At 40.2% G+C, this 18,732-nt stretch overlaps 2 protein-coding genes across 4 annotated transcripts in view; one reads left to right on the top strand and one right to left on the bottom strand.

The window, feature by feature from the left end:
• The window catches only part of LOC138651240 (carbonic anhydrase 6-like), a 34,629-nt gene extending 27,627 nt beyond the window's left edge, over window positions 1-7,002 (top strand). Inside the window, exons 8-9 of the mRNA XM_069741290.1 lie at window positions 3,226-3,327; window positions 5,324-7,002. Of these exons, the coding sequence (XP_069597391.1) occupies window positions 3,226-3,327; window positions 5,324-5,937 (716 nt within the window). The 3' untranslated portion in view covers window positions 5,938-7,002. The remainder of the gene's footprint in view (window positions 1-3,225; window positions 3,328-5,323) is intronic.
• Window positions 6,978-18,732, bottom strand: part of KMT2A (lysine methyltransferase 2A) — a 160,156-nt gene continuing 148,401 nt past the window's right edge. For 2 of the 3 annotated variants that reach the window (XM_069741274.1, XM_069741276.1), the window contains 2 exons: window positions 7,460-7,587; window positions 6,978-7,374 (listed from right to left, as the gene is read on the bottom strand). In XM_069741274.1, coding sequence (XP_069597375.1) covers window positions 7,135-7,374; window positions 7,460-7,587 — 368 coding nt within the window. In that variant the 3' untranslated portion in view covers window positions 6,978-7,134. The remainder of the gene's footprint in view (window positions 7,375-7,459; window positions 7,588-18,732) is intronic. The other variant, XM_069741277.1, reaches the window with a different exon arrangement.

Here is an 18,732-nt window from a genome sequence, read left to right on the forward strand (position 1 = left end):
TGTGACTGTTACAGGATTTGTACAAAAATATATTTTTTTATATTTGAGTAGTTACTTTTAATTAAAAAGTTGTATTAAGTTTCATATTGCAATTTCCATGGTTTTACTCCTTTATAGACTCTCTAATATGTAGTTTGCAGCCTACGCCTAGTTTCATAATTTTCTCATGTGGACATGTTCCCCTCAGTAATTCTTGCCAGGTCTTCACTAGCTCTCTTGTATCAATCCGGCTTCATTCCTGGAGTCATCTCTCCTCTACATTCCATCTTTTTTCTTCCCTTGTGCTGACAGACCGTGAAGAGATCACATTTTTCTAACAATGAGAAAGACATTTGAGCACAGACAAGAGCAGTGTTTTTTTCAGCATCTACGTCAGAAACAGCAGTACAGCCAGCTACGTGAAAGTGCTACACATATAGTACAGTCTGTGTGATCTGCCCTCTGGAAAAATCTGAATGCTTTCCTCCCTTCACTCAGTAATCTACAGGGCAAATTTTCCACTCTACACTTAGAACTGATCGTGGCTTTGTTCAAATCTCTTTTCTCGTTGTTATATCAGCATCAACAGCAGTACAGCCAGCTACTGTACTGCAGTGAAATGAAAGCAAAAAGCAACGACCACCAATCCAAAATAGTAAAAAGCAGGGTGTGATTGTTTGGATAAGAATTAAAATTACAAAAAACTTTATTGAATAAGTCTTTAAAAATTGGCCCTATATTGGCTACAAAACGAACAAACATACATTGAAAAAGATCACATAAAAGACACTCGACTATGTTGCTGACCTAAACAATCTATTTTAGACCACAATAGAAACCCAAAAGACAAGAACCTCACGTAAGGTACCGTTACACTTAACGATTTACCAACGATCACGACCAGCGATACGACCTGGCCGTGATCGTTGGTAAGTCGTTGTGTGGTCGCTGGAGAGCTGTCACACAGACAGCTCTCCAGCGACCAACGATGCCGAAGTCCCCGGGTAACCAGGGTAAACATCGGTTTACTAAGCGCAGGGCCGCGCTTAGTAACCCGATGTTTACCCTGGTTACCATTGTAAATGTAAAAAAAAAAACACTACATACTTACATTCCGGTGTCTGTCACGTCCCCCGGCGTCAGCTTCCCGCACTGACTGTGAGCGCCGGCTGGCCGTAAAGCAGAGCACAGCAGTGACGTCACTGCTGTGCTCTGCTTTACGGCCGGCGCTCACAGTCAGTGCGGGAAGCTGACGCCGGGGGACGTGACAGACACCGGAATGTGAGTATGTACTGTTTTTTTTTTACTTTTACAATGGTAACCAGGGTAAACATCGGGTTACTAAGCGCGGCCCTGCGCTTAGTAACCCGATATTTACCCTGGTTACCAGTGAACACATCGCTGGATCGGCGTCACACACGCCGATTCAGCGATGACAGCGGGTGATCAGCGACCAAAAAAATGGTCCTGATCACTCCCAGCGACCAACGATCTCCCAGCAGGGGCCTAATCGTTGGTCGCTGTCACACATAACGATTTCGTTAACGATATCGTTGCTACGTCACAAAAAGCAACGATATCGTTAAAGAAATCGTTACGTGTGACGGTACCTTAATGGGTTATTCGTATTGTATGGTGCAGCTAACTCAAATAGTAAAAGAATCCAGAGTCCAATGTGGCATTAAATTAAAAAATGAAAGGTCTTTCCTCACTTGCCTTTGTTAAATCGATTCTGGTAATATCAAATTTACATAAATCGAAAAGATCTCACCTCGCTTTCCTATTGCTCATCCGGATTTCAAGGGACCATGATTAGAGACATCCAAGGATGGTGGCACTCATTTTTCATCCATACAATACCCCACGTAGAAAACCAAACAGGACCCTAGTTACTATAACCCCAAGGATTTTCTTTCCAAAGCGTTTCGTTTCTCATACTCATCAGGGGAAGGGAGGTAGGGTACAAAAGAATAGGTCTGATACTATTTAAGACCCATTACACATACAGGGGTTGGACCTGCATACCGTGCTGTCAGGAATGTCCAGATTAAATAGACCGCCGAAAAGGGCCAATTTTTAAAGACTCATTCAATAACGTTTTTTGTAATTTTAATTCTTCTCTAAACAATCTCACCCTGCTTTTTAAAAAAACTACTACTGCAGTGAAATGATAGAATCCTATTAATAAAAACGGCTTAAAAAGTGATTTAATTTGCGTTTAGGAAGCAAATAAACAATAACAATTCAGTGCGATCGTGTTTGTAACCTCTATTCTTTTATACCTCCAGGGTACTAACCCTTTAATTACCCTAGATTACGAGGTTGTCTTATAGAAAACGCTTTAAAGTGCCCTATTAGGCTACTTTCACACATCAGGTTTTCGCCGTCAGGCTGAATCCGGCTACTTTTGAAAAAAAAAAACGGATCCGTTGCAAATTGTGAAAAACTGATGCGACGGATCCGTTTTTTGCCGGATCTGACTAGCTGGTCCGGGGAGTAGAGAGCGAGAGAGAACGGACTCCAGAATGGAAAATGTTGCTTCGGGGCATGCTCAATTGAAAAAAAATAGAATCGGTTGCCGGATTCATCATTTCACGAAGCCTTTCATTATAGCAAACTCCGGACGCTGCCGGAGTCATCGCTGTCAGTTTTTTCGACGGACCAATAAAAAGTTACTATGTCCGTTTTCTCCGGCCGCCGGAAAACACATTTTCGATGGATCCGACGAAAAACGGATGAAACGTGAGGCCATCTGTCACAATCCGGTGCTAATACAAGTCTATGAGAAAAAACAGATCCGGCGGCGACGTTTTCCGGATCAGTTTTTTTTTTTAAATTCGCCGGATTAAGCCTGTCGGCAAAAACCTGATGTGTGAAAGTAGCCTTACTGTGCAGTGTCTCAATCACTGGCAACTGTGCACTTCCCATACCGTAGTTCTGCAGATGCGTTTAAAACCAAGCACAAAATTCCTAATCACTGGGAGTGAAAACCTTGTAATGAGTTTATTTATGGGGGACCCTACTTACAAACAGGAATTGCAAATAGACTACAGCCCCTGTAAAGTTGGGTTGAGTGCTGTGGTACTTTCACCATATGCAAACTGGAGCCTTAGTTATCCATCCACACACCAATATCTATAAGTTCTAATTACGATGTTACTCTTTATACTGCATAATATTTTGCATGTATGGCAAAAGTGTGTTATCAGTCATTGCAGGAAGATGTTTGATTGTATTTCCTCGCAGAAATTTGCCAGCAAGAGATCACCACTAAACTGACCCAAATTGAGTCTGAAATTTTAGATGTGAAAAAGAAGGTGGGGAATGACCAGCCGAAAGGTCGAGCAGGTGAGAAACACTCCAATGCATTAACAATCTGACTGTGATCTGTTGCACAATCATACAAAATTTAAATGTATAATTTTGTATTTGGGTAGCACGCACATTGCCGGACTAGGGTGGCACGGGCCCACCATTAATATTGACTCTGGGTTCCACTCTTCAACTTCACAAAAATATTATATTACCCCATTCATAAATTTGGCACTGCTTCTATGTAATAATAAACAAAGTAGTTTAATGAATGAATGATGAGATGTTGCTCATATAGAGGGGTGGGGGGCCTACTCCTGTACATACGGGGGGCCCACCAGGGAATTCACCTGTTCCACAGTGAGACAGTCCGATCCTGAGCAAAGATGCAAAATGGATGGCACCTGTGTGCTGTTCTTTCACATTACAGAAACTTTGTTTGAAATAGATGAGTTTAGTCATCAACCAAACCCAGACATTCTTTTTGGCTGCTTTTTTGCAGTCTTTTTCTTTCTGTAAAAACAACATCAGGCTATTATATGTAAAATAAAGATAGGACTAATAAGTACAAGAAGTTCGGAAAACAGGACTTCAAATATTGCTCATTGCTGACAATTTTTAAATTGAATTCCCACTTATTCAGTGCCATAATCAGAAAATGACCTACTGTTTATATCAGGCTTTGTGTTACATGTGTTTTTGGAAGAAAAAAAAAAATTGGACAATTTTGATTTTATTTGTGTAAATACCATGTACTATATTTATCACAAAAATAGTAATCTTTCAGTTTTCACACTGACCACAATTTCTTTTGTATAATGTTGCTGCAGACTCAACCTTTGCGCATGCTATGCTCATTAGACGCTTCGATATAAAAAGAAAGGGTTGGGGTCTGGACATGTGTTGTTTCCTAAAACAATAGGAAGTTAGAGTCTAAAAAAAGAATCAGTGGCCGGTGTGAAAATTGGATGATTTCTATTTTTAAACATTTAATGCAGAATGTGACATATTGAAAAAAAAAAAAAAACAATTATCAACATTTTTCTTTTTCTTATAGAACTATTTTTTTTGGTGATTTAGCAACATTGTTTTTTTCAATTTTGTTTGAGAATATACAATTAATATGATCCAGATCTTCTAAAAATACCCAACATGGAACCATACTTCCACACTCCTGTGCCTTCTTGTTCAGAGAGAAGTCTATAAACACATTCCCCATGAATTTGCTTGGCTTTGTTGATTGGAGACAAATACAAAACTCACTGAATATTCTCATTGGCGTTTGTGGCGAACACATATATACACAGATATAGAAAAAAAGGAAGGGTTTCAAAGCGAGGATAATTTGGATAACATGCAGTTTATCATACTTACCACTGGTGTTAACGGGTGTTTTAGTAGCTGCTGCCATAGATCTTTTCCCAGTGCTTTAATCTTAAAGCACCAGTCATGGTGAGAAGAGTAAAATTGGATCTTCTCTGTGACTGTTCCAAGGATTCTCTGAGATTACTTCTATATAAATATAAATAAAAACTATCTTATGCATGCTTTACATAAACAGTGCGTTTGGACTAGAACTGGATCCCACAGAATCTGCAAAAGAACTGGGTTCAAGTCCAAAATGTGTTGTTGTGCAATTTTTTAGGGCATTCAACTGTGCTATATATAAGGCAAGTTAGGCACAAGATCCCAATAAAACACTCTACACCCCACTCCTCACAAATCTTGGTAGCTGCAGCCCTTTTTTTATATATCTACTTATATGTCACACCGCCATCTTAGTTTTGCCACCTTAGGCACTTGCCTTCAGGTTCTGACTAACTAAAAGCAAGAGTGGAATGATACACATAATTAAAAGCTTAGCCATCTTAAAATAGGTTTACTTGAAGTATATTTTTTACCATAATGTTATAGTTATTAAACTATTTTATGGCTTCTGCTCTTATATTTAGCAGCTGGCTTCTTCATTTTTGCATTTCATGTCAAGGAATTCTAAAGACTGACTACATCTCAATGTGTTTTTCTCACATAGGTTCTCCTGCGGTTCCACAATATCCTTCTTTCTATTTTGCCAGTAATCACCCAGCTGCCCATGTGGAGGTTCAGCTAATTAGACCCTTAAAGTTGACTGAATTTACCCTGTGTATGTGGGTGAGAACCAGGCAGGAACGCATTCAGAAAGTGTTTTCTTACTCAACCACGAATAGTGACAATGAACTGGTCTTGAGCGTGGGGTCTGGAATACATCTATGGATCGGGGGGGAATCTGTTGATTTTAATATACATCACACGTCCGAGGATTGGGTTCATTACTGTGTCCAATGGGAGTCTTCTTCTGGGAAGACGGATCTCTGGGTGAGTGGGCTTCAAGGAAAAGAAAAACATCTCCGGAAAGGATATGACATTAAACCTGGAGGTCTAGTTCTTCTTGCAAAAGACAGATTTGATCTCTTGGGATTGTTTAATTACAGCTTCATTGGACGGTTAAGTGAACTTCACCTCTGGAGTCGCCATCTAAGTGCTGAAGAGATTGCTGCCCTGAGTAAATGTCAAAAGTCAGGACCAAGGGGAGACGTAATATCTTGGGGAGAGACCTCCATGATTGTGTCTGGTGGGGTCATCCTTGAGGCGGATAATAGCTGTTGAAACATTTTAATACTATATGGTATTAGTTCCCATCTCTTGCGATAAATATGTATTTTTTTTACTTGGAATAAATCCCTCTGTTCTCTCGAATCTGGTGCTGTTTTTGTCTTGTTCCTGTGCCTCTCCATTCCCAAAATATGGCCCATTTTCCCTGTATACAAATCTAGGCTTCTTGGCCAACTGGGCGTGTTCCTAAAGAAGAGGAATAGTGAGAACCACGCCCACTCGCCTAAAAAAAAAAGACTAGATTTATATATCGGAATTATGGGGCCGTATCTCAGGAACAGAGAGGCGCATGAACAAAAGAAAAACAACGCCGGATTCGGGAGAACAGCGGCATTTACATTGGATAAAAAAATTACATAATAACAATTACATATTTTTGGCAAGTTACAGGTAACCTGTCTTATTTGAACTAGGGGTCGGATCTGCGAGTTGGAGACTGTTGACCTGGAGGAGCGGAGCAGATTGATAAATAATTTAGAAAATATTAAAAAAATGCATAATTTATGTATTCAAATCTCTGATTGTTCTGCGGTTAGGAGTCCAGTGGGTGGTCCTAATCAGTGATTGACAGATGAAAGGGAAAAACATGCAGTTTATTCTGATAATTAATAGAATATTCTTAGAAATTAATTATCAATTTGCTCTTTAACTTGGTACCCAGACAACAATCTCAACGTGACAGGTTTCCTTTAATTCTACCATATTAGGGGTACTGTATGTATCTCACATCCAGTGCAATATGCGCATCCATTTTTTTTTCATTAGACAAACTATTAAAAGATTCTATCTTCTCTTATTAATAGTTTGGATAATACATTTTATATCACATGGACAAGCGATGATTTACTTTTTACTCTCGCTTCTAATTCTAAGGTCATTTCAGATTTAATTTTAAGAGAATATAGTGATTATAGAAAAACAGAAATTGAAGCTCAAAAAGATGCAATGAGGATGACGAACTATCCTTTTGGGGTCCAGAGTCGGGGTATTACCACAGTCTTTGCACCCGATACAATTATACCATTGTTTAAACAATAAAGAAATTGTTTTGTAAATGTTTCCATCTTGGTTTTTTTGGTTTTGTTTTTTTACGAGTCACATCAAAATTAAACAAATGAAATGTTATCATTTTTAAAAACTTTTTATAAAAAGTTTCATATGAATGTTTTACACTATGGGGGGTTAATATGATCAGAGAGTGGTGTTAAAGGCAATATCTGATTTCTCCAGTGTGGTGTCCATTATCGCTGGATTCAGATCCTGGATTTCTTTGCAGTCCGTTATTTCATCGAGTCCATTTTTCTTTGCCATAAGTTGACTGATTTCCAAAAATGTTTTACCCTTCGTTTCTGGAACCACAAAAAATATGAAGAGGAAAGTCGCTAGACAGATTGCAGCAAAGAGGATGAAACAGTAGGAGCCTAATCCTCTCTGCAAGAAAAAGAAAAATGAAGTGATCAATGACATTGAATACTTTCTAATACATTTTTAATACATATTGCAAAACAGAACTCACCCTCAGGTACTCAAAAATGAGTCCAACTGTGAAATTGGATAACCAGTGTACGCTGCCAGCCACCATAAAGGCTGCCGGGCGGGAGGCCTGACGAAACATCTCAGTGGTGATAACATAGGGGATGGGACCTGGAACCAGACAATATATGATACAACTATCCATGACATTATGCCACCTCCTAAAGTGGTTGTCTACCATTGTAGACCATGTTATTTTTTTTTTTTCCTTATCTGCATGTATTTGGTGCTAAAAATCAATTATGCAATTGGGTTTAATTAAAAATTTTGAAGCATATGCCAGATATAACCTCTGCATTACATCGTCTATGATTGGCTGCAGAAGGAGTTAACTGAGAATCAGTCAGTTACTCATTCTAAACATCTGTCAAGATAGCTTGTAAGGCCGGGGTCACACTGACGTATGGAAAATTGGTCCGAGTCTCCCTGCCGAGAGTCGCATAAGTGTTCTCCGTATGGTCATCCATGTGTAATGCGTTTTGCAATGCGATGATGCAATTTTCTCGCACCTAGCATCTGATTTACATCTGAATGCATCGCGATTGCAATGTGATTTTAACACGAGCTTTTACATACAGCAACTCTGTCATTTACACATCATTTTCAAACAAAATATTCTTCAAAACACACACACATATATATATTTGTACATATATATATACACATATACATACACACACATACACACACACACATATACACACACACACATATACACACACACACATATACACACACATATACACACACACACATATATATATATTTGTACATATATATATACACATATACACACACACATATATATATTTGTACATATATATATATATACACACACACACACATATATATATTTGTACATATATATACACATATACATACACACACATACACATATACACACACACACATATACACACACACACATATATATATTTGTACATATATATATATACACATATACACACACACAAATATATATATTTGTACATATATATACACATATACATACATACACACACATACACACATATATATTTGTACATATATATATATACACATATACACACACACACATATATATATTTGTACATATATATATATACACACACACATATATATATTTGTACATATATATACACATATACATACATACACACACATACACATATACACACACACACACATATATATATCGCCACAGCATGTGTATGTATATATCGCATTTAGGGTATGTGCACACGTCAGGATTTCTTGCAGAAATTTTCCTGACAAAAACCGGACATTTCTGCCAGACATCCGCATGCGTTTTACCGCGATTTCGACGCGTTTTTGGTGCGTTTTTTCCCAAATGCATAGAATTGTGGGAAAAACGCAGAAAATCCGCAAAAATAATGAACATGCTCATTTTTTTACCACGATGCGTTTTTTCGTGGAAAAAAAACGCATCCATGTGCACAAAACATGCAGAATGCATTCTAAATGATGGAATGCATAATGTATGCGTTTTTAATGAGTTTTTATAGCGTTTATAGCGTGAAAAAACGCAAAAAAAAACCTGTACGTGTGCACATAGCCTAAATCTGAATTATCCAGACAAAATACTTCAGTAGGCCAGGGACATGAGCTAGAGGTGATGTGAGAATGACTGTTGGCCCATATTGTGATGAATTCTGTGGCTGCCATTTGTTGACTGGCTGCTGATTAGCTATTGTATCTGTCCTAGTATTGTTCTACTATCTTTGGGAAACAAAGGCACAATGTTTGAATGTTTGTTAATATGTTGATGACCCATTGGTGCTCTGCAATATGAAGGACAATCTATGCAAGTTGGTTTCACACTCCTGCAGTGAGGGTATGTGCACACGTTCAGGTTTTTTTCGCGGTTTTTTTCACGATAAAAACACAATAAATATGCAGTAGAAAACGCCTACATATGCATCCTATCATTTAGAATGCATTCTGCAATTTTTGTGCACATGATGCGTTTTTTTCCCGCAAAAAAAAAATGCATTGCGGTAAAAAAAAAAAAAAGCTGCATGTTTATTAATTTTGCGGATTTTCTGTGTTTTTCCCGCTATTCTATGCATTTGGAAAAAAACGGAAAAAAAATGCATCAAAAACGCGCAAAAATGCATCAAAACCCGCAAAAAAAACGCATGCGGATTTCTGGCAGAAATGTCAGGTTTTTGTCAGGAAAATTTCTGGCAGAAATCTTGACGTGTGCACATACCCTGAAAAGATGGCCTCCTCTCTCCTTCCCCCAAACCTGGGGTGGAATGACTGAATGAGAAGTTGATACAGGAAAGATACTGTATATACGAATGAGAAGTTGTGACCTATAAAAAGGAAGATCTGTTTGTGTTCAGGGAGCCTACAATACAGAAGTCATGGCATCATCACTCCAATTGAAGTAATGCAAAGCTACCACATTTGACCATCGCTGAACCATGGATACGTTTGGAGAAAGCCAGAATTGGAACCTTGCCAGGCGCCTGATTCCATGGAGATGTTCGGAGAACATCTCCTGTCAACTGGCTTTGGACCTTGTATAGACTCTATGGACTCTCATCTCCCTATGGTTGTCGTTACCTCCTCTCTGTGTGTGTGTATGTATCACAGGTGGGGTAGCGACCCTGGGAGCTCTGAAGAGTGAGACCCTGTAATTTGCATCATCTTAGGTATTTGCTGGGACTATTTTGTTTGCTAATGTGTGTTGTGGTTCAATAAAGTATTGCCACACTGTTTTACCCTCACCCTGTGTTGTCTGAGTAGTGTCTTGCCCACGGGGAGAGAGAGGGCATTCAGTGGTATGAGCCCTGGCCCATGCAGTCTTGCTAAAGGAAGCCGGGCCAACGGAAGAGAGCACCCACTGGCCCAGTTTCTCCACATATACATACACATACATATACATACACATATACATTCATAGACATATTCATATACATACATAAGCAAACATACATACACACATATACATGCACGTATACACACATACGTACAGTACATATACATACATATACATACACATATACATTCATAGACATATTCATATACATACATAAGCAAACATACATACACATACACACATACATATACATACACGTATACACACATACGTACAGTACATATACATACATATACATACACATATACATTCATAGACATATTCATATACATACATAAGCAAACATACATACACATACACACATACACATAGATATACGTATACACACATACGTACAGTACATATACATACATATACATACACATATACACACATAGATACAGTACATATACATACACATATACATACATATACATGCACATACATACAGATACATACACATATATACATCTCTGGCAAAAATTAAGAGACCACTGCAAAATTTTCAGTTTGTCTGTTTTTTCTCTTTATAGGTACAGTGGGGCAAAAAAGTATTTAGTCAGTCAGCAATAGTGCAAGTTCCACCACTTAAAAAGATGAGAGGCGTCTGTAATTTACATCATAGGTAGACCTCAACTATGGGAGACAAACTGAGAAAAAAAAATCCAGAAAATCACTGTCTGTTTTTTTAACAATTTATTTGCATATTATGGTGGAAAATAAGTATTTGGTCAGAAACAAACAATCCAGATTTCTGGCTCTCACAGACCTGTAACTTCTTCTTTAAGAGTCTCCTCTTTCCTCCACTCATTACCTGTAGTAATGGCACCTGTTTAAACTTGTTATCAGTATAAAAAGACACCTGTGCACACCCTCAAACAGTCTGACTCCAAACTCCACTATGGTGAAGACCAAAGAGCTGTCAAAGGACACCAGAAACAAAATTGTAGCCCTGCACCAGGCTGGGAAGACTGAATCTGCAATAGCCAACCAGCTTGGAGTGAAGAAATCAACAGTGGGAGCAATAATTAGAAAATGGAAGACATACAAGACCACTGATAATCTCCCTCGATCTGGGGCTCCACGCAAAATCCCACCCCGTGGGGTCAGAATGATCACAAGAATGGTGAGCAAAAATCCCAGAACCACGCGGGGGGACCTAGTGAATGAATTGCAGAGAGCTGGGACCAATGTAACAAGGCCTACCATAAGTAACACACTACGCCACCATGGACTCAGATCCTGCAGTGCCAGACGTGTCCCACTGCTTAAGCCAGTACATGTCCGGGCCCGTCTGAAGTTTGCTAGAGAGCATTTGGATGATCCAGAGGAGTTTTGGGAGAATGTCCTATGGTCTGATGAAACCAAACTGGAACTGTTTGGTAGAAACACAACTTGTCGTGTTTGGAGGAAAAAGAATACTGAGTTGCATCCATCAAACACCATACCTATTGTAAAGCATGGTGGTGGAAACATCATGCTTTGGGGCTGTTTCTCTGCAAAGGGGCCAGGACGACTGATCCGGGTACATGAAAGAATGAATGGGGCCATGTATCGTGAGATTTTGAGTGCAAACCTCCTTCCATCAGCAAGGGCATTGAAGATGAAACGTGGCTGGGTCTTTCAACATGACAATGATCCAAAGCACACTGCCAGGGCAATGAAGGAGTGGCTTCGTAAGAAGCATTTCAAGGTCCTGGAGTGGCCTAGCCAGTCTCCAGATCTCAACCCTATAGAAAACCTTTGGAGGGAGTTGAAAGTCCGTGTTGCCAAGCGAAAAGCCAAAAACAACACTGCTCTAGAGGAGATCTGCATGGAGGAATGGGCCAACATACCAACAACAGTGTGTGGCAACCTTGTGAAGACTTACAGAAAACGTTTGACCTCTGTCATTGCCAACAAAAGATATATTACAAAGTATTGAGATGAAATTTTGTTTCTGACCAAATACTTATTTTCCACCATAATATGCAAATAAAATGTTAAAAAAACAGACAATGTGATTTTCTGGATTTTTTTTTCTCAGTTTGTCTCCCATAGTTGAGGTCTACCTATGATGTAAATTACAGACGCCTCTCATCTTTTTAAGTGGTGGAACTTGCACTATTGCTGACTGACTAAATACTTTTTTGCCCCACTGTATATTTTTGAGTAAAGTGTAAATTGTTCTTTTATTCTATAAACTTCTGACAACATGTCTCCGAAGTTCCAAGCAATACATTTTGTATTTATTTTCTGAAAATGAGAAATGGTCAAAATAACAAAAAAAATTAATTGCTTGCAGACCTCAAATAATGCAAAAAAAAACAAGTTCATAATAATTTAGAAACAACAATACTAATGTTTTAACTCAGGAAGAGATCAGAAATCAATATTTTGTGGAATAACCATGATTGTTAATCACAGCTTTCATGCGTCTTGGCATGCTTTCCACCAGTCTTTCACACTGCTTTTGGGTGACCTTATTCCACTCCTGGTACAATACTGTAAGCAGTTCTTCTTTGTTTGATGGCTTGTGACTATCATCTTCCTCTTGATTACATTCCAGAGGTTTTAAATGGGGTTCAGGTCTGGAGATTGGGCGGCCATGACAGGGATTTGATGCGGCGGTCCTTCATCCACACCTTGATTGACCTAGCTGTGTGGCATGGGACATTGTCCTGCAGGAAAAACCACTCCTCAGAGTTGGGGAACATTGCCTCAGCAGAAGGAATCAACTGTTTTTCCAGGATAACCTTGTATGCAGCTTGATTCATACGTCCAAGAGAAAGATGGAAAGTCACAAGCCATCAAACAAAGAAGAACTGCTTAATTTTTTGTACCAGGAGTGGCATAATGTCACCCAAAAGCAGTATGTGACTGGTAGAAAGCATGCCAAGACACATGAAAGCTGGGATTAAAAATCATGGTTATTCCACAAACTATTGATTTCTAAACTCTTCCTGAGTTAAAACATTAGTATTGTTTCTAAATGATTATGAACTTGTTTTTTTTTGCATTTTTTGAGGTTTGCAAGCAATTAATTTTTTTGTTATTTTGACCATTTCTCATTTTCAGAAAATAAATACACAATGTATTGGTTGGAACTTTAGAGACATGTTGTCAGTAGTCTATAGAATAAAAGAACAATTTACATTTTACTCAAAGTACAATACCAAATTGTATTGTGGCAAAGGTATCACTCCTAGAATACTTTTGTCATCATTGGGCAGAAAAGTATTCACATCCATTTTACTCAAAAATATACATATAAAGAGAAAAATCAATTGAACTGAAAATTTTGCAGTGGTCTCTTAATTTTTGCCAGAGCTGTATACATATACATACATATATGCACATACATACATATATACATACGTGGACACACCTCATTCAAAGATTTTTCTGTATTTTCATGACTATGAAAATTGTAAATTCACGCTGAAGGCATCAAAACTATGAATTAACACATGTGGAATTATATACCGTATATACTCGAGTATAAGCCGACCCGAGTATAAGCCGACCCCCCTAATTTTGCCACAAAAAACTGGGAAAACTTATTGACTCGAGTATAAGCCTAGGGTGGAAATGCAGCATTTATCGGTGAATTTCAAAAATAAAAATAGATCATTATTTCCCCGTAGCTGTGCCATATAGTGCTCTGCACCGTTCATTATTTCCCCATAGCTGTGCCATATAGTGCTCTGCACCGTTCATTATTTCCCCATAGCTGTGCCCCATATAGTGCTCTGCACCGTTCATTGTGCCCCATAGCTGTGCCATATACGGTGCTCTGCACCGTTCATTGTGCCCCATTGCTGTGCCATATACGGTGCTCTGCACCGTTCATTGTGCCCCATTGCTGTGCCATATACGGTGCTCTGCACCGTTCATTGTGCCCCATTGCTGTGCCATATACGGTGCTCTGCACCGTTCATTGTGCCCCATTGCTGTGCCATATACGGTGCTCTGCACCGTTCATTGTGCCCCATATCTGTGCCCATATACGGTGCTCTGCACCGTTCATTGTGCCCCATTGCTGTGCCATATACGGTGCTCTGCACCGTTCATTGTGCCCCATTGCTGTGCCATATACGGTGCTCTGCACCGTTCATTGTGCCCCATATCTGTGCCCATATACGGTGCTCTGCACCGTTCATATTTCCCCATTGCTGTGCCATATACGGTGCTCTGCACCGTTCATTGTGCCCCATAGATGTGCCATATACGGTGCCCTGCACCGTTCACTGTGCCCCATAGATGTGCCATATACGGTGCCCTGCACCGTTCACTGTGCCCCATTGCTGTGCCATATAAGGTGCTCTGCACCGTTCATTGTGCCCCATATCTGTGCCCATATACGGTGCTCTGCACCGTTCATTGTGCCCCATTGCTGTGCCATATACGGTGCTCTGCACCGTTCATTGTGCCCCATTGCTCGTTCCGGCGCCTCCATCTTCCCGGCGTCTCTGCTCTGACTGATCAGGCAGAGGGCGCCGCGCACACTGTATGCGTCATCGCGCCCTCTGCCTGAACAGTCAGAGCGCAGACGCCGGGAAGATGGAGGCGCCGGCCGGGAAGATGGAGCGGCGCCTGGCGGCTGGAACGAGGACAGGTGAATATGCTATACTTACCTAGTCCTGGCGATCCTCGCGCTGTCCCTCTGCCTGGTCTTCAGTGCCGCAGCTCTTCCTGTCAGCGGTCACTGGCACCGCTGATTAGAGGAATGAATAGGCGGCTCCGCCCCTATGGGAGGTGGAGCCGCTTATTCATATCTCTAATGAGCGGTCCCACGTGACCGCTGAAGAGAGGACGAAGCTGCAGCACAGAAGCCCGTGGGACGGCAGGGACAGCGCGAGGATCGCTGGGACTAGGTAAGTATACCTCAGCGCCCTCACCCGCCGACCCTGCCACCCACATTGACTCGAGTATAAGCCGAGAGGGGCACTTTCAGCCCAAAAATTTGGGCTGAAAATCTCGGCTTATACTCGAGTATATACGGTACTTAACAAAAAAGTGTGAAAGAACTGAAATTATGTCTTATATTCTAGGTTCTTCAAAGTAGCCACCTTTTGCTTTGATGACTGCTTTGCGCATTCTTGGCATTCTCTTGATGAGCTTCAAGAGGTAGTCACCGGGAATGGTCTTCCAACAATCTTGAAGGAGTTCCCAGAGATGCTTAGCACTTGTTGGCCCTTTTGCCTTCACTCTGCGGTCCAGCTCACCCCAAACCATCTCGATTGGGTTCAGGTCTGGTGACTGTGGAAGCCAGGTCATCTGGTGTAACACCCCATCACTCTCCTTCTTGGTCAAATAGCCCTTACACAGCCTGGAGGTGTGTTTGGGGTCATTGCTTTGTTGAAAAATAAATGATGGTCCAACTAAACGCAAACCGGATGGAATAGCATGCCGCTGCAAGATGCTGTGGTAGCCATGCTGGTTCTGTATGCCTTCAATTTTGAATAAATCCCCAACAGTGTCACCAGCAAAGCCCCCCCCACACCATCACACCTCCTCCTCCATGCTTCACGGTGGGAACCAGGCATGTAGAGTCCATCCGTTCACCTTTTCTGCATCGCACAAAGACACGGTGGTTGGAAGCAAAGATCTTAAATTTGGACTCATCAGACCAAACCACAGATTTCCACTGGTCTAATGTCCATTCCTTGTGTTCTTTAGCCCAAATAAGTCTCGTCTGCTTGTTGCCTGTCCTTAGCAGTGGTTTCCTAGCAGCTATTTTACCATGAAGGCCTGCTGCACAAAGTCTCCTCTTAACAGTTGTTGTAGAGATGTGTCTGCTGCTAGAACTCTGTGTGGCATTGACCTGGTCTCTAATCTGAGCTGCTGTTAACCTGCGATTTCTGAGGCTGGTGACTCGGATAAACTTATCCTCAGAAGCAGAGGTGACTCTTGGTCTTCCTTTCCTGGGGCGGTCCTCATATGAGCCAGTTTCTTTGTAGCGCTTGATGATTTTTGCCACTACACTTGGGGACACTTTCAAAGTTTTCCCAATTTTTCGGAACTGACTGACCTTCATTTCTTAAGGTAATGACGGCCACTCGTTTTTCTTTACTTACCTGCTTTTTTTCTTGCCATGATACAAATTCTTTAGAAATACCCTGGTTTAGGGAAAGAGGGGAAAAAAAGAGACAAGTGCGGCGCTTCCTCTGAGCGTAATACGTTTTTACCAACAAGTTAAAAACATTTCTTTTATTTGTAGTTATGCTCACCTTCTATCGGTAAGGCTGGGTTCCCATTGCGTTATGGGAACGCGCTTAACGGACAGCGTTGCACGGCGAAATTAACGCCGTGCAACGCGTCCGTTAGCGCGCCCATTCACGGCAATGGGAACGCGCTGCACTAGCGCGTGCCATGTTCGGCACGCGCTAGCGACGCGCCGGTGTTTCCTGGCGCGCCGCGGACGCTGCTTGCAGCGTCCGAGGCGCGCCCGCGGTCCGTTCCCCGCTCTCACAGATCGGGGATCTGCGAGAGCGGGGACGTTACCGCGACCCCGGGACGCGGCCCCATTAAAAACATTGCGTTAGTGCAACCCGTTTAGCGCTAGCGGGTTGTGCTAACGCAATATGAACCTAGCCTAAGAAATGCACGTTGAGATTCTCAAGGAATCAATTCTTTAGGCAACTCTTCTTCGTATGTTGTATAATCCAATAAGGTGTGCAGCTCACTTTGGAGAACTATGTGTTGATCCTGCTTCAGATCCACACAGGTGGCGATTTCAAAGGGAAAAAAACTCCAAGTAAATGTGGCGCTAAGCACTTACGGATATTTTGAATGCATCCACTTCAAGTGAAAAATGTTAATAAAAATTCATTTATTTTCTCAAAATAAAAAAATAAGATATATTTGTAAAATATTTTTAAAAAACAGTACAATATTAAAAATATAGGTATATACACAATCATAAATATGATTCACTCCAATACCTCATCAATTCCACATCAATTCCTCATCATAAATATGATTCATATGTATGATCATAAATATGCATAGTGGAATTGATGAGGTATTGGAGTGAATCATATTTATGATTGTGTATATACCTATATTTTTAATGTTGTGTTTGTTCGTAACAGTGTAATACCATGTATTTAAAAGCTCATTTTGGATAGAAGTACTAAACTGCTTATATATATATATATATATATATATATATATATATATATATGAAAAATGTGTCTCTTTAGAGGCTACCATGTAGTTAGTCATCAGGAAAGGAGAACCTGATCCCCGGTCCCGCTCTGCTAATCCCTTCTAGGAACCCTCATAAATAAGAGAACTTGGAGGTTGTAACATCATTTTATAGTGCTTATTGTATTTTGTTCTTTTTGTTTTTTTTTGTTTTTTTGCTACCTGATGAAGGCTGCACTGTAAAAATAGCAGCCGAAACGTGTTGTACTGTTTTTTAAAAATATTTTACAAATATATCTTATTTTTTTATTTTGAGAAAATAAATGAATCTTTATTAACATTTTTCACTTGAAGTGGATGCATTAAAAAAATCCGTAGGTGCTTAGCGCCACATTTACTTGGAGTTTTTTTTCCCTTTGAAATAATACAAATTCTAACAGGGCACACCTGTGAAGTGAAAACCATTCTCGGTGACTACCTCTTGAAGCTCATCAAGAGAATGCCAAGACTGTGCAAAGCAGTCATCAAAGCAAAAGGTGGCTTCTTTGAATAACTTGGAATATAAGACATAATTTCAGTTGTTTCACACTTTTTTGTTAAGTATATAACTCCACATGTGTTAATTCATAGTTTTGATGCCTTCAGTGTGAATGTACAATTTTCATAGGCATGAAAATACAAAAAAAATCTTTAAATGAGAAGGTGTGTCCAAACTTTTGGTCTGTACTGTGTATAAATATTTTATATTACTTTGTGTTTTTTTTTAATATGTTGTTACAATTTTATTTAATTTGTTTGCTTACTTTTTTACTTAGTCCCTCTATGGGATTTTCACTTTCAGCAGTCTGATATAAAGCATTTCAACAAGGCCCTTAGACCATGCTCTGAGCTTGGTGAACCGGATCACCATTGCGGGTGCGCTGATCGGAAGGCAGAGGGGGCTCCCTCTCTCTCCCTGACTTCTAAATGCAGTGATCGATATCTATCGCAGCATTTAGGGTGTTAAACTGCCGGGAATTATTATATCAGCTGAACACTCGGCGGTGATCGCCCTCATAAGGGAGCTGCCGCGAATGCCATGGCATACATATACCTCATCGGTCAGGAAGTCCTTCCCAACCATGATGTATATATACTTCAAATGTGGGCAAGGCGTTAAGCATGACAATGCGACTTCAACCTGTGCTTGGTTTAAACAGTCATTATGTGCTGACACTGAGACAGATTAGGATTACATT

This window comes from Ranitomeya imitator, chromosome 10, assembly GCF_032444005.1.
Source record: "Ranitomeya imitator isolate aRanImi1 chromosome 10, aRanImi1.pri, whole genome shotgun sequence".
NCBI lineage: Eukaryota > Metazoa > Chordata > Amphibia > Anura > Dendrobatidae > Ranitomeya > Ranitomeya imitator.